At 31.8% G+C, this 17,008-nt stretch overlaps 1 protein-coding gene across 15 annotated transcripts in view; it reads right to left on the bottom strand.

The window, feature by feature from the left end:
* Msp300 (Muscle-specific protein 300 kDa) overlaps positions 1-17,008 on the bottom strand; it is a 477,430-nt gene that overhangs the window by 197,606 nt on the left and 262,816 nt on the right. The window contains exon 1 of one of the 15 annotated variants that reach the window (XM_072530651.1): positions 12,139-12,297. The exons of 13 other annotated variants lie outside the window; for them this stretch is intronic. In XM_072530651.1, the coding sequence (XP_072386752.1) occupies positions 12,139-12,165 (27 nt within the window). In that variant the 5' untranslated portion in view covers positions 12,166-12,297. Of the gene's footprint in view, positions 1-6,938; positions 7,085-12,138; positions 12,298-17,008 lie in introns of those variants that run through there. One more of the 15 variants, XM_072530652.1, reaches the window with a different exon arrangement.

The following is a 17,008-nucleotide window of genomic DNA, read 5'->3' as shown; positions in this document are numbered from 1 at the left end:
AGGACTCAGCTTCTCTAACGAAAAAACAAAATGCTTGCTCTTCTCAAAAAAGCGAAAAGAGGATAATCCAATTTTAACATTGAGTGGTAAGAAATCTGATCTTTGTAAAAGAAATAAAATTCCTCGGTCTTACATTTGACAAAACATTGGTTTGGAAAAGTCACATTAAAAAATCTAAAAGGTATTTGCCAGCAAAGCATTCATATTTTGAAGATACTGTCGAACATCACCAGGGGCAGCAATACGGCAACTCTTCTACGAATCTTTTCATCCTTATTTCGATCAGCCATTTTCTCAGCCAAGAAATCTGTTCTTAAAGAACTAGATGTAGTACAAAATACGGGCCTGCGAGTCGCTTTGGGTGCCTTTCGAACAAGCCCCATACTAAGTATATGCAGTGAGTCAAGGCAAAACCCTCTAGAATTTAGAAGAGATTTTTTAAGTTTGTCGTTTGCTTGTAAAGTTCTATCCTCTCCAAATAACCCAGTCTACCATAACGTTCATAACAATCGTTTCAGCCACTACTTCTCATCTTACCCTCAATACAATCCGCCTTTCTATGAATGAATTTACCGATTACTTCATAAATGCATAATACTCCCGACAATATACTACCCTTACGAAGACCACCTCCTCCATGGACTGTAAATAAACCACCAGTGATCTGATCTATCAAAATTTAATAAACATGAATCCCCACCAGCCATATTAATAAACCACTTCAAAGATATTATGAATAGATTTAGCGAATACAGACAGATCTACACAGATGCATCAAAAACAACGGACGGAGTGGGGCTAGACATTTTCTCTTATACTCATAATGCTAAATTTAAGTTGCATAACAACTGTACTATCTCCAATGCAGAACTATACGCAATCCTTGAAGCTCCAAAACTCATTAAAAAAACGGACCAGAGAAATTACACAATCATAACTGACTCCTTTAAAAAACATATACTCCAGCAACCCTATTCATAAAGACATTTAGAAAGAACTTCAAAATGCTGCAAAGGAAAACAAACACGTGGTAATAATCTGGGTTCCATCTCATATTGGAGTAGGTACACGGTAACGAGGTTGTGGACAATCTAGCTCACGAAGCAGAGTGATGGTCAAGTTCAACTAAATAAAATAGTGCCAAGTGATCTTAAATTGTGCTTAAAAAACATACTTAGTTGTGCGTGGCAAAACAAATGGTCGCAGTGTTCCGAAAAACTAAGTCAAATTAAAGACAATGCTTTAAAAAAACAAACCATTTTGTTACCAAGAAAAAAACAAGTCATCTTTACTCGGCTCCGACTTGGTCACACCCGCCATACACATCTTTACCGAATCACAAGAGACAACCTCCCATACTGCAACCAGTGTCAAACCAACAGTACAGTAAAACATATTTTAACCGAATGTCAAATATTCCAGGAAACGAGAAGTAAACTGAACCTTCCCAACGACATAGGCCAGCTTCTTAGAGACAATAATCATCTAAACAACATTATAAAGCTTTAAACGGCTATATGCATAATAGATATTTAAATTAAAATCTAGTTTGTATCACAAATTACATATATCAATCTCCTTTCATGTTAGTATGTATAACCTTTGTTTGTTCTATGTATTTTCTATTGTTGTCGTCTATAACCTCAGTGGTTCGGACGCCATTAAATAAATAAATAAATAAAAAATTATTTGACTCGTCTAGAAATCATAGGAGCAATGTTGCCATGAGTCAGTTATGTGCTGTGGGTAATTTGGTAGTTTTTTGAGGTTAATTGAATTACCATTCGACATCAATTAATTTCTCTGAAAAGTTCATTTGATGTACATCCGTACTAGAGGTGTGCTTATTAGTTCTTTTAGACGAACTAGTTCAAGCGAACTATTTCACAAAAATGAACTAGTTCAGTGAACTAGTTCGCGAAAGAACTATTTGTAGGACCGAAATCGAAATCCAACCCTAACATAACCGGTTGCCAGATGTCTCGTCGTATCATCACACAAGCTCGGCGCCGGCCGCGCGTTTTCTTCGGTTTTCAAGTCAGTCTTTCACTCTTTCACTACCGTACAAGTAGTTCGGGTTCGGAACCATTTCTTTCGATCGTATGTTTAGGTTTAAATGTTTTAAATTTATTTCTCAAATGTTTTGCAAATAACATTTTTTTTATTTGCAAAAAATTATTAAAATTTGTATTTTATTAACCGTTTTAAATATAAATATGGTTCACTTAGATTTATTTTTATATTTACGTATACTCATAGGTATCTATATTAGGTTATTTCTAAAAGAATCTTACAAAAAAAATCAGTGAATTTTCTAGGAACATTAAATAACACATTTTCATTCTCACTTTTACATAAAATTATATTTTATGTAGATGCATCAATTATTTTAACCACAGCTTAAAATTGTTATTTCAAAATTGCAATACGAGAAACAACACAGCATGTCAACGTTCAAGCCAATGCATGGGCATGGCATAAGATCCGAACCATTATGATATTAAGATAAAACTGTTTATGTTATTGTCACGTTCATAAGAATTATGATCTGTTATCTGAGGCTAATCGGCACTTCTTTTTTTAAACTAGTCAGTCGGTCAGTCCATCCCATTCACAAAATAATAAATATATGATCTCATTCATTCATTATTTTCTTCTTTAAAAGTTGAGACACAATTTATAATGCAAATCGTTCGCAGTGAACTAGTTCTATGAAAATTAATGAACTAGTTCAATTAGTTCAGTTTAAAGAATCGTTCATTTGAACTATTTCGATGGTGAACTACACATCTCTAATCCGTACCACTCTCTCAGGTTGCGCAGCCATGACATTCTACGCCTCCCTATGCTTCTCTTTCCTTGGATCTTTCCCAACTGATCATGCAGGGAATGATCCAAGGAAAGAGAAGCATAGGGAGGCGTAGAATGTCATGGCTGCGCAACCTGAGAGAGTGGTACGGATGTACATCAAATGAACTTTTCAGAGCAGCCGTCTCAAAAGTTCGAATAGCTATGATGATTGCCGACCTCCACCGCGGAGATGGCACTTGAAGAAGATCAATTAATTAGCAATAAAAGCCTCCAAATAGGGTTTTTTTCTCTCTGTTCATTCCAGAAGGACTCCGATAGCTATCTAGCTTCACTCTTTTCGTTCCGGATATAGTATTTATGGTTACGCTAGCATTACTGTAAAGTACACATATTTATTTTTCTCAGTAATGTAAATTATTTATTATTAAATCTCCATAAAGAAATTATGACCTTCAATATGTAATTGAAGCAAATAATAACAAATAAGATTGAACGCGAGGAAGACTATCTATATTAATCGGAGAGGCAAACGATTTTTTTTTTAAGCCGCAATGTTTAAGTTTTCATATTACAATACGGTTCTACGGACTACACCTATGGGGTTGTGCAAAGCCAACGTCGCTAAATATTATCCAAAGATTCCAGTCTAAAGTGCTAAGATCGATAGTGGATCCACCATGGTACGTAAGTAATCAAACCCTTCACTACGACTTAAAGATTCCTTTCATCAGAGAAGAAATCCTTCGAGCCACAGAGTCACAAAATGACCGTACCATTCACCATGAAAATGAGCTAGTAAGGGAATTATTCAACAATGGTCCAGCCACAAGAAGACTAGATAGAACCTGGCCCTAAGACCTACTTCAAAACTAAACCAAAAGAGAATAAGGTGAGACATCATTAGATGTCTCTCCTTCACGCGCAAAACCTGTAACACATTTTTATACTTAATACTTTGTAATGATTTAGATTGTAAATAAACATAATTATAAAAAAAAATTACAATAAAGGGAAAGTTTGGCAAATAGGAATTAAGTTATCAATTGTTGTCTCATGGCATTTTTGTTTAAGGCAAATATGGTTAAGACTTTTCAAATATACATTATACAATGAGATGCATTTTTTTAAAGTTGTTGTTCAAGAGTTGTTAATTTTTTTAAACTGTGAATTATACGTTACGATTATATTGTTTAATTTGGCAAATGTATTCAAATTGCTTATCTTAATGCCTTGTTCACTAATTATCTAATTAAAAATATGTAAAAACTTCACATAAATATCACGTTTGGTAAGTAAACCTGAATGAGATTCTCAGAGACTATCAAATTCAGCTTTACCTCTTGGCTTCCGTGCAACTTTAATTTTTCTATTGACCTCGTTTAAAAAATGTAATATTTTGACATAAATTTCAAAATATGTCTCCCATGACAGTTTTGTCAAGATGCGTATATGAATTTAAGCGCATTTGTTTGAGCGATGTTGCCTTCTTTAAAGCATATTATAATTTCTTAAGAAAATACAGAATGTTTGATTCGAAAGATTTTTTTATTTGATATCAAGAGAGATACGATGGCAGATTAACCAGAAATATTAATATTACCTAATTTTATTATTATTATATAGATATTGTGGTATTGCCATTACCAGAGGTAGGTACAATCCGACAAAAAATGCCTGTGGGGATTCGCCCACAGGCTAGATAAGAGCATTAAAGAAATAATAATAAATAGCACAAACGAAGCGATATCAATAGACAATAATACAATAATTATCATCAGGATAAAAATGTATCAAAGATGAACATTTTTCACATTGGGTTCCAGCTTCAGGGGTTCCAGTGAAGATAGCCTCAAATTAGTTTGACAGTCACAGAACGAAATATTGGTGTTTGGCAGTGTTGAAATTTATATTACAAATTAAATATAATATTAGGCGATCAAAAGCAATAAGATATTTAAAAATTAATACTTTAGAATTATCAAAAAAGAAAAAATAGTTTTAAAAGCCCCAGCTTGGACAATACGCAATTTAGTACACTCTAACCTAACCAAATATATTTTCCTCAAGGCACCGCCTCACAGTGTTGCCGTATTTATTTTAGTAAAATATGTATATGAATGTTACAAATATAAAGTTACTTTTACGAAATTATAATTTGTATTATGAGAAGCTACAAGTTTTAAATAAGTATAAAACAAATATTTTCTGTTACTTTAAGTGCAGTTAAATAATGTAAATTAGCACTTTCCAAATCTTATCTATTAGGACCTTATTATTAGGGTCAACCCTCTTTTCTTATGTATATATATATGTATATATATATATATATATATATATATATATATATATATATATGGTAATTTGATTAATACTATTAATTTTTTATATCCTTTTAATCAATTTTATTGTATATGCATTTGATTATTATCTTTAATTTAACTAAAATCTATGAATTTTTATATAATTTCAATGCATTTCTATTATATACGGTAATTTAATTAATACTATTAATTTTTTATATCATTTTAATCAATTTTATTGTATATGCATTTGAGGACGATTTTCACATTTGGTCCCATTGAAGATAGCTATAATTGAGCTGTCAATTAAAGTTCATAGAACGAAATGTTGGCGCTTGACTGTGTTGCCATGTTTTTTTAATAAATCGGGAAATAGCATGTGATTTATAATTAATAAAAATCCAATAGAACGTTAACAAACTAACGTAAACTAAAAAAGAAATTCTTTCAAAGAATAATAAGAATAGTATTCAGGTACTTTCCACAGACATCTGGTGACCATCTGTAACAATCTGGCAACTGGTGGTTTGAGGATTGCCAAATCTATCAGCTTATTATTAAAGGCAAATGCCAAAAAAATGTAATAATTAACTACAAGCAATATGAGAAGAAACGAGTATTTATTCGTTCGTGTTGTATATAAAAAAATAAAAAAATTGCATAATTCATATAATAATATAATAAAAATGTATTTTTGAAAGCTTCTCTATTTGTAATTGAAGCCTACAACATTATACATTATGAAGACATGACAACACAGTCAAACATCAAAAATTTGTTCTATGAACTTAAATTGACGGCTCATTATAGCTATCTTCAATGGGACCAAATGTGAAAATCGTCCTGCATTTGATTATTATTTTTAATTTAACTAAAATCTATGAATTTTTATATAATTTCAATGCATTTCTATATTATGTGAGAGTATGAAAAAACTGGAGACTTGGCAACTCTGACTTGATTTAAGGGTATGTTAAATCAAAGAATATAGACGCTTATAAATGTCATATAAAAGCTTGGTTAGGATAGAGTGCACTAAAGTGCGTATTGCCCAACAGTTTTCCAGAGAATAAAAATCATTGTAAAATCATCAGTAAGTGAAGCAGAATTCATTAATATAAATTTCATCCCCGTAGACATCGTTTATAGTATCAAATTTTCTAATTAACTGTAATTTATATCAATATTTATAACAAATATTGATTAATTCGTGTTTTATATATAAATCATAAAATTAAAGAATCCATAAGCATCCATAAGAGTATTTGAAGCATAATATATATTATAAGAACATGGCAGCACTGCCAACGCAATATTTCGTTTTGTGAAACTTAATTGACAGCTAATTTGAGGCTTTCACGGGGACCAAAATATGAAAAATGTCTGAACATTCTATTGAAGACATAGAATAATAATTCGACCAACAGCAGTGTATCGTGCATGGTAAACAATTATCGTAAACCAGAATAAGACATATTGAGATTTTAAAGAGAAAAATTATATAGAAAATCTTCGGGAGGAAAAAGAACAGAGAAGATAACTAAAGTAAGAGATGACGGAGATATGAGCTGCCCAAAAAAACACAGAAAATTAGGACGCACACTGAGATGGTTGGAAAAGGTGTTGTCAAAGTTACCAATAAAAAGAAATGCCTTAACAACTATTATAGACGAGAAAAACAGAAAACAAAAAAGTATGCTGCCAAGAAAGAAATGGATAAGATAGATCTATCCATTTCATCCATCAATTTAATAGTCCCGATTTTTGTTTAAACCTTTTAGAAACAATAACTATCAAATTATTTAATAATAAAAATAAAACGTTTACCTTTGATTTTGTAACAAATAAAAAGCACTTTAAACAAATCGTTTTCAAAACGTATCAGATATAGCTCATAAGCTGATAAACACGCAATACGCTAATCATATACTCGCTGAAAACTGAATGAATACTGAAGAATAACGAAAATTTACTGGCGAGATCAGCAATCATACATATATGTGATTCCCAGAAAGTTTAAATGACACGTACTATGTTTAAAAGTGTGATTTTTAAAGTGTGTAAAACTGTTTAGTAAACTAAAATGAGTTTAATGTTGTCCCATATCAATATCTCGGATGCTTAAAGATTAATCAAAGTTTAATAGTTAACTACTTACGAGGGAAAGATGAAAAATTTCTCCTGGTAAATAGTTTTCTATTTCAGAAATGCATTTTATGCTCCATGTACATATGACTTTTGAATTTTTGTTTCTTTCTTTCTCTCTACAATGGCGCTACAGCCCGAATCGAGCCTTGACCTCATTAAAATTATGCCTTCAACCTTGCCAGTAACGCGCCACAGGTCCTTGCGTCTAGCAAATTTTGCGCGTCCGCTGCCACTTCATCCTCCCAACTTTTCCGTAGCCTTCCTTTTCATCTTGCACTCTGCATTTTACTATCTAGAGCTCTTTTTGGGAGTCTTTGGGTCTCCATTCTCACTAAATGACCAGCCATCAACGTCTCTGAAGTTTAATGAATTCTGAGATCGGTGGCATCATCGTCCACTATCTAACCGGTACATTACTTAAGTTTTTTCATAGTATCTAGTTCTAACTAATAGTTGATATAAGAAGCCATCCAGGAGACCTAACATATGGAAGTTGTCTTTAGGCGGACTAATGCATGGTAAGGGATCAAACAGACTACATGACAATAAACAGGAGGAAGAATTTCTCTTCAGTCATCCCTATCCATCCTCTTTCTCCGCCAAGCACGTATTCCCATAGTTCTCATGTCTTCATCGATGTTATCAAGGAACCTTATTCTTACCAATGGGTCTATCAAGGAGCGTTTTTCTATCTGGGTCATTTTGTTCCATCCGTATTACAACTTGCCCTATGTCATAATAAGATAGACATCCTATCTTAATATGGTTTACGATATCTGGTTCCTGGTATATTCTATAAAGTTCGAAGTTGTATCGTCTTCTCCACACTCCATTGTAATTCACTGCTCCATAGATTCGCCTTAGTACTTTTCTTTCGAAACATCCTAAGATGTTTTTATTACTTTTTGTTAAAGTTCAGGTCTCTGAACCATATGTTAGGACTGGACGTATTATTGTTTTGTAGAGTTTTATTTTTGTATTTCTCGATAAAATTGTGGATTTAAGGAGGAGATTGAGCTCAAAATACCATCTGTTGGCCGTGCAAATTCTGCGGTTTATCTCTGCGATAGTATTATTGTTAGTGTTAAGAAGCGCACCCAGAAACGTCACTTTCTATAGCAAGTGGTCGTAGGGTTAATTTGTGGTTGCGTGCTTATTTTCATATACTTCGTTTTGCTAGTGTTTATTATTAACTAAGATTCACTACAGCTAAAAAGAAGGCACCCTGTCATCCTGGTGCCTTTAGTGGCAAACTAATACGCACCCTGATGCGCATCGCACCGCCTTTTACACATTTCTTAATTTTCCATTGGCCGAGAGATCCGAAAATGCCATATAAATATTAAAATACTTTTAAATATGCGCATTCTTCGGATCTTGGCATCAGTCGATAGACCACGGCCTTACCTCCAAGACATTTTTAAATATCAGCAAACTAAAAAACAGCGATGTAAAAGCAGCATAGAAAGAAAAAAGAAACAATAGGTTCTATGATATTATGTCAACTACACTGCGTAGTGATAATCGACGCGGTTCAACCCGGAAGCCTTCTTCTTCTTCTTCCTATGCCGTCCCCATTAAAGGAGGTTGGCGACCACATTTTTAAAAGCTTCTCTGTCTTTTGCAACGTGGAATAATTCGTCTACAGTCATGTTTGTCCAGTCTCGAATATTTCGCAGCCATGACTTCCTCTTTCTACCTATTCCCTTTTTGCCATCGACTCTACCCTGCATCATGACCTGCAGAAGGCTATATTTATTATTTCTTAGTATGTGTCCAAGGTATGCAGTCTTGCGTACTTTTATCGTTCTCAACAATTTTTTGTCTCGACCCATTCTTCTCAGCACTTCCTCATTGGTGACCCTGGCAGTCCATGGGATTCTCAACATTCTCCGGTATATCCAAAGTTCAAAGGCCGGAAGCCTGTTAATATTAATTCTTAAAAGTATTAATCTGAGCTTTAGGTTTAATATATATATATATATATATATATATATATATATATATATATATATATATATATATATATATATATATATAGAGAGAGAGAGAGAGAGAGAGAGAAAGAGATATTTGAGATTTATTAATAACAAAAACAAAACTAAAAAAAAATAGTAAATTTAATACGTAATCATATCAATAAATCTCTTTACTGCTGTATACATAAGTATATTGCCAGAGAAAACTTATCAACGTTCTCTAAGCAAATTCCATAATTGAATTAGGAACCCCAATTTAAATCCTATTACACGCTAATTTAATCGATATGCAGATGCTCATTCAGCTGGTATTTTAATGAAAAACTCATTCATTTTTAACTACTGTGTACATAGTCATACATTATGACGTTTTTTAAGAAAAATCCTGCAAATTCCAAAGCTAAGTCAAAAATGCCCAATCCAAACTGTTTTATATATATATATATATATATATATATATATATATATATATATATATATATATATATATATATATATATATATATATATTAAATCGTTATGTAAATACATTGCTAGATAAAAACCCTATATGGCCGAGCAAGGTGTATTACAGGAGCAGAAAATTTATTTAAAAAAAGATATACCACTTTTCACGTTTAAGAGAAATATCCATGTAGTCATTTATAGTTAGATTCTCAAAAGTTCTAGTCTGACTCGTTGATCATCTAATAGAGACGATTGATTGTTCGTTCTAAAATTTATATTTATATATCTGTAAATATTCTGATTTCGTCCAACGGTGGAGAAGTCATAGAAGTAACTACACAAAAAATGAGGTGTTATTAATTTGTATTGATGATAGTTTTGCCAAAGTAGAAGTATCTCAGTGCAAGGGAGTTTGCGTAAATATCTGCAACAGAGTTGCTTGTGATAATGCTTACTGTTTTTAATTTCGCTGATCCGAAATTTTATGCTGTCTTAGCATATGCTGATGACATTGACATAATAGGGCGTAGCAAGCGAGATGTTGAGCAATATCTCCTAGAATTGGAAACAGCGGCGAAACAGGTCGGTCTAGTCATCACCGAAGACAAAACCAAGTACATGTTGGTTACTAAGGATCCGATAGCAAATGAGGAACGAGAAACAGTCTTTGGAAGTCATACCTTTGGACGTGTTGACAACTTCACATACCTTGGGTCCCTATTGACTGCTACCAATAAAACAAGCGAAGAAATCAAAAGACGAATAAATCTTACAAATAGGGCATACTATGGACTCCAAAAGCATTTCCACTCAAGAAACATTCAAAGAAGAACTAAAATTATTATATGTAAAACATTGCTGAGGCCGGTCCTCACATATGGAGCAGAAACATGGACTCTAACGCAGAAAGATGAAAGACTTTTGGGAATATTTGAGCGTAAAATACTCCGCAAAATATTTGGAGTTATAAACGACCAAGGGCAGTGACGCAGAAGATATAATTTTGAATTGTATCAGCTCTTTAATGAGCCAGATGTCATAACGTTCATTAAAACACAGCGACTTAGATGGGCTGGACACATAATACGAATGCCAGAAAATACGATTGCTAAAAAGCTAACCACAGGAACACCTGTAGGAAGAAGAAGCAAAGACCGACCGCGAATTAGGTGGTTAGATGAAGTTGAAACCGACTTACGGATATTAAAAATCAGAAGATGGCAACATGTTGCCAGAAACCGAACAGAATGGCGACGAATCTTAGAGCAGACCAAGATCCACACAGGATTGTCGAGCCAAAGATGATGATGATGATCCGAAATTTTACTTCGGAATTTGTTATGTTAAGTTGCTAAAATTTTACAACATCAACGCATCGTATGAGTATGCAGAGTAAGGAAAGTTTGTCTTTACTTGTAGAAAAATTTAAAGCTTGCAGAGACTTTTTGTTGCAATAAGTATAAATTGGGGTGTTAGAGACAAAAACTTTATTAAAAACCAACAAAAAGACAATTTAAGTAGAACATATCCACATTATAAGGGAGCCTGTGAACATTCCCATATACGTATCCGAAAGGTTTCTAATCTTCACTCTTTCATTGCATTAGACCTGGCAAGAGTGGCAAGTGATCAAGTGAAGTAGTTAGAGTAGAAAAAAAACTTTTTCTTCAATACGCACCGAATAAATTTCTAAAAATTCGACATTCGGATGCCTATTGAAACGAAAAACATCGGGAAGTAGTCTCGAGGGCAAAAAGATTAGGAAAACACTGGTTTAGAGTGTGTTTATTTAAAATAATTTAAGGTAATAAACTAGATTGACTTATCTGCGTATAACTAAGAAATATTAGTACAATGTGGGGTGCAAAATATAATGAGTGATGAGTGAAAACAAAGACGACGTTAATGGTATAACCACGTGCAACGATAGAGGCTACCGAAAATTGTGAGGGTGAAAGTATTAACAAACGAAAAGATTTTAAACATGAAGGAAAAACTGGTGTCGTTGCGCAGCGAGATCTTTAGAAATATCACATGTGCGATGGAAAAATGATTTCAAAAGTAAAACGAAACAGGGACAATGGCGGATGAAGAGAATTAGCTCATCGAGAAAAAATCTACTCCATTAGTGCGCAAATTACAAACACATGGCATATTTAATGCGATTAATATTAAGGCGATTTTTAAAATATTGTTTAAGAGTTTGACCATTGTACCCATAAAAATGTCCAGTAATTACAAAAAATTAAGTGTATGTTTTTTTGCCCAACAGCATAATTATTTAGCTGGTATTTTAATGAACATCTCTTTAATAATTAATTTTTCGACAAATTTTACATATCTACATATTATGCATTGATACTGTTTTTTTTTAAGCAAATTGCTGCTAATTCCGTATAAATTAGTCATAAAGCCGGTATTTTATTGCACTTAATCCAATAAACAATCCATACCTTATCATCTTCTTTAATACGAATCATTATTGATCACTTTTCGAAATTATCGTCTGTATCACTAACAAAAAAAAGTTTTTCATTAAGAAAATCACCGGGAAATTCGAACATATCACAAAAAATTGACTAGGCGAATACACACGTACATAACGCGCTCACGCTCAGCACGGTGGCGATAAAATTCATTTAACAATAAACAATTTTGTGACGGGACGCTCGCGTCCTTGAAAATTTGTATGTAAAATGCATTATTCCAGAGGCGCGCCAATATAAATTAGCAAAAGCTTACGTTATAAAAAGTAACCATAGAGGAATAATGTTGTAAAACAGAAGTTACACTATATACAAAAATAAAAATTGAAATAATACGAAGAGTAAAAAATACAGCAATACACTTCAATATTGTTGTCGAAATATGCATAAAATTAATAATGTCAATAATACGATGTATATTGTATATATACGATATAAGGATAACACTTAACTATGAAGGTCAAAAAGAAAAACATGGAGCGAAGTGATCACTAATTATTTAGCCCCGCGATGTGCCTTTAAAATATTATTTCATTCAAGACGGCATTTAAGAACCTAACCGGTGAATGTACGCAAACCAAAGAGCATGAGATGCCTTTTAGCCCAGTCTGGTTATACAAAAATCATCGATTTCACGGCAAAATGTTTCGCAGATATCTGAAACTTTTAAGACATAGGTGAGGGTTACTAGATGACGAATAGATAAAAAGATACTCCTATTTTTACCTTGCGTTTTTTTTTAACAATAATTTATGGTCAGAATTTGATTTTTTATCTATAAGTTTTTTCCCTTATAATTTAAATAAGCAATATTTATACCATTTTTTTATATCAATAATATCTTTATTTTCCCGTTTTTTCAATTAAAATTGATAAATAATTTACGGAGATATTTGCAAAAAAGCAGTTTTTTGCACTAATTTATAAATTTAATTAATTTTTTTATTAACAAAATAAAATGTTATTAATACATTTCAACATTAAGAAATTACCGTCTTTTACATTTGTGCGAAATTTCCCCCCGATCGGTCAAATAGTTTAAAAGTTATTCAATTTGTTTTTCCCTGGGACTAATTATTTAAACCATTGAACTTGCCCTATGAATGATACTAGACACATTTAACAAATTTTATAGGATTCTTTAAGACTTATACTATCTCAGAAGTTAAATGAATATTGAGTTTTCATGGAAATTATTTACAAAATAAACGTTTGAAAAAGGGGTATGTTTTTTACTTATAAACAATTGTAATAACTTCTATATTTTTCAAGCTACATACTTGTACTTACAACCATTAGATAGCTGGTAAAAAAACTCACATTTAACTAAAAAAATAAACCTTCTATGAACAATAGGAACGAAGTTAGCGACAATTTTTTTGTTAATTATATCTCCATTTTTTATAAACATTAAGAAGTAAAATTTGCACAAATTTTGAATAAAAATCTAAACTTTATATTGAATTTTATAGCTATAAAATTCATCCAATTTTTCGAAACTTAAAACCTTTCGAAACAAAGTTACTTTCGAAAGATCGACATAGGAAAGTGGAGGGGAAACTGTTTTAGCTCCTCGCTGCAAAATTTAATATTATGGTTACGGATTTATCATTTAAAAGCTTCAACAGTTCTGTAGGAATTTCATCAGGTCCATTTGCTTTTCCATTTTTAGCGTTTCTTATTGCGTATTCTACTTCTTCTTTCAATATGTCTGGCCCAGTTGCATTAATTATCTGAGTTAAGTTGTTTCTATCGTCTTCAAATAATTCATTCAGGTATTCTGTCCATCTCTTTATTTTATTCTCTAGATCTACAATAAGATTTACATCTTTGTCTTTAAGTTTACCTATTTGGCATTTCTTTATGCATCCTGTTATCTCTTTTTTTATTCTCTCTTTTATTTCTTCACATTGTTCTTTAATCCACTCCTCTTTGGCTTCTTTTATTCTCTTTTTTATGTGTTTATTTATTTATTTTTATTTGTCTGGGTAATTCTTCATCTTTCTTCTTTGTTCCATCAAGTCTAAGATCAAGTCTGTTTTTGTAAGATGTTTCTTTCCTGCTGTTTGTATAGCTGTATTTATGTACTTTAATATTTGGTTAACGTTGTTTGTATCGTTAATTTGTTGCTGCACTGAACGGAGGTTTTCATTTACGGCTCCTGTTTCTTGTCGTATATTTTTGTTTCTAAGTTTATTGAAATCTAGTGCCTTTCTGTGTGGTCTTCTAATCTTTTTTGGCCTCGCCTCTATCACAGTAACAGCATGATACCTCCTTGCTATCATAATGTAGTATATTTGATTTCTCACTATTTTTTCTTTGGTATGTTGTGGAGATGTCCATGTATATAACCGTTGAGGAGGTAATTTGAAAAAGGTATTTGTTATTACGAAGTCTTTACTTTGGCAAAAATGAAGAGCAAAATGCAAAAGCAAAAATGTATGGAAAGACTGACTTAATAAATGAAGACAAACAACCTGCAACAAAAAGGTTCAGACCTGACAGTGAAGTCGAATAAATGATCCAAATTTTAACTTTTAAACCAATGTATGTAAAGAAAATAAAAAAAGTAAAGTTCAATAAACATTGCAAAATTTAATAAGGCAAGTGATGAAAAATTCGACTTATTTTATCAAAGCAGTAAAGCAGATTAGATTAATATTGTATATCATATTTGTAAGAAAAATAGAATAAAAATCGATATTGGTAATTATAAAAATACAAACAATTATAATTAATATAAGGAATATAATAATATAATGTGTAAAAAATTACCTGAAATTTAATTTATAAAATATATAAGTATTATTACATCATTGATATAAAATGAAAAAACATATATTAATTTTCCGGGATTTTACGAGATTTATGGGGGGTGAAAATTATGTCATCATTATTAATACTGCGACAGAATATTCGAGCAAATTAAAAAAAAGTAAGTATTTAGGGTGAATTTCAAATGGACTCAATTTTTCCGAGTTTTCCCATATTTTCCGGCCAGTGAAAACTATGTAGTTATTCATATTTCGACGAGCTACCCCAGAATAAAAAAAAGAGGCTTGAAGCTGCAAAGGAAGCCGAGATAATGTAAATTTTTCCTACGTGTTGCAATTTGAAGTTCCGATGCCGAAAACAAAACAGAGCTGAAACAGATATCCTCTCCACTTTCCTATGTCGATCTTTCGAAAGTACCGTCGTTTCGAAAAATTAGATAAATTTTATAGCTATAAGTTTCAATATAAAGTTTAGATTTTCATTCACAATTTGTGAAAATTTTACTTCTTAATGTTTATAAACATTGGAGATATGATTTTTTTAAAAATAGTCACTAACTTCGTTCCTATTGGTCATAGAAGGTTTTTTATTTTTTAATGTGAGCTTTTTTACCAGCTATCCAATGGTTGTACGTACAAGTCTGTAGCTTGAAAAATATAGAAGTTATTACAATTGTTTATAAGTAAAAAACATACCCCTTTTTCAAACGTTTATTTTGTAAATAATTTCGATGAAAACTCAAGATTCATTTAACTTCTGAGATAGTCTAAGTCTTAAAGAAATCTATGAAATTTGCTGAATGTGTCTAGCATCATGCATAGGGCAAGTTCAATGGTTTAAATAATTAGCCTCAGGAATAAACAAATTAAATAACTTATAAAATATTTGACTGATCGGGGGGAAATTTCGCACAAATATAAAAGATGGTAATTCTTTGATGTTTAAATGTATTAATACCATTTTATTTCGTTAATAAAAAATTAATAAAATTTATAAATTAGTGCAAAAAAACTGCTTTTTTGCAAATATCTCTGTAAATTATTTATCAATTTTAATTAAAAAAACGGGAAAATAAAGATATTCTTGACATAAAAAAATTACATAAATATTGTTTATTTAAAATATAAGGGAAAAATTTATAGACAAAAAATCAAATTGTGACCATAAATTATTGCTTAAAAAAACGCAAGGTAAAACTAGGAGTATCTTTTCATCTATTCATCATCTAGTATCCCCCACCTATGTCTTAAAAGCTTCAGATATCTGCGAAACATTTTTCCACCTTTTTTTTTAACCAGACTGGGCTATTTTGAATGTTCAGGTTCACGGTGCAACATTTATAGAACGTTTAACTAATACTGAGCTTGATGGGTATATGTACAGATGATCAACAACATCAAAGAGTCTAGTGGGAAGAATTCTTATAAAAAAAATGTAATCCAATAGACAAAAGACTATCAATAGTTTTAAGTCCTACAACTCTTCTGGAGAGGGTAGTATATTTTTAGCCCTACTAGAGCAGAGCAAGGATATGCTACTGCTTCACAAGTAAGGAAAAGAAGAAAGAATATTTTTGAAGAACATTTTTGCTTAGCAGAAATATTCAAGATGAATAAAAGAATGATACTCTTTCTGTGGTACCTGAAGTAGAGTTATGTCTTGATTTTGGTCTTCTTCGTGTTTATCTTCGTTTCTGCTCTTCTCCACTCGTCTTAGTACTTCTTTTTTTTTTTACAAATTCGCATCAACCCGAAGGTTATTGCGAGAATCAGATTTACAATATTAAATATATTATAGTTATGTCTTGATTTTGGTCTTCTTCGTGTTTATCTTCGTTTCTGCTCTTCTCCACTCGTCTTAGTACTTCTTTTTTTTTTTACAAATTCGCATCAACCCGAAGGTTATTGCGAGAATCAGATTTACAATATTAAATATATTATATATTAACAAAATTAATAGCTTTTAAGTAGTTTAACATATTTGTGAATGAACAATTTGCACCAAGTGCTTTCTCTAAGTTTATTGAGATACCATAATTGATTCTTGCTGTGGAGAAAACTGG

The sequence above is a fragment of the Diabrotica undecimpunctata genome, chromosome 4 (assembly GCF_040954645.1).
Source record: "Diabrotica undecimpunctata isolate CICGRU chromosome 4, icDiaUnde3, whole genome shotgun sequence".
Lineage (NCBI taxonomy): Eukaryota > Metazoa > Arthropoda > Insecta > Coleoptera > Chrysomelidae > Diabrotica > Diabrotica undecimpunctata.
This window is presented reverse-complemented; position numbering and strand designations above follow the sequence as displayed.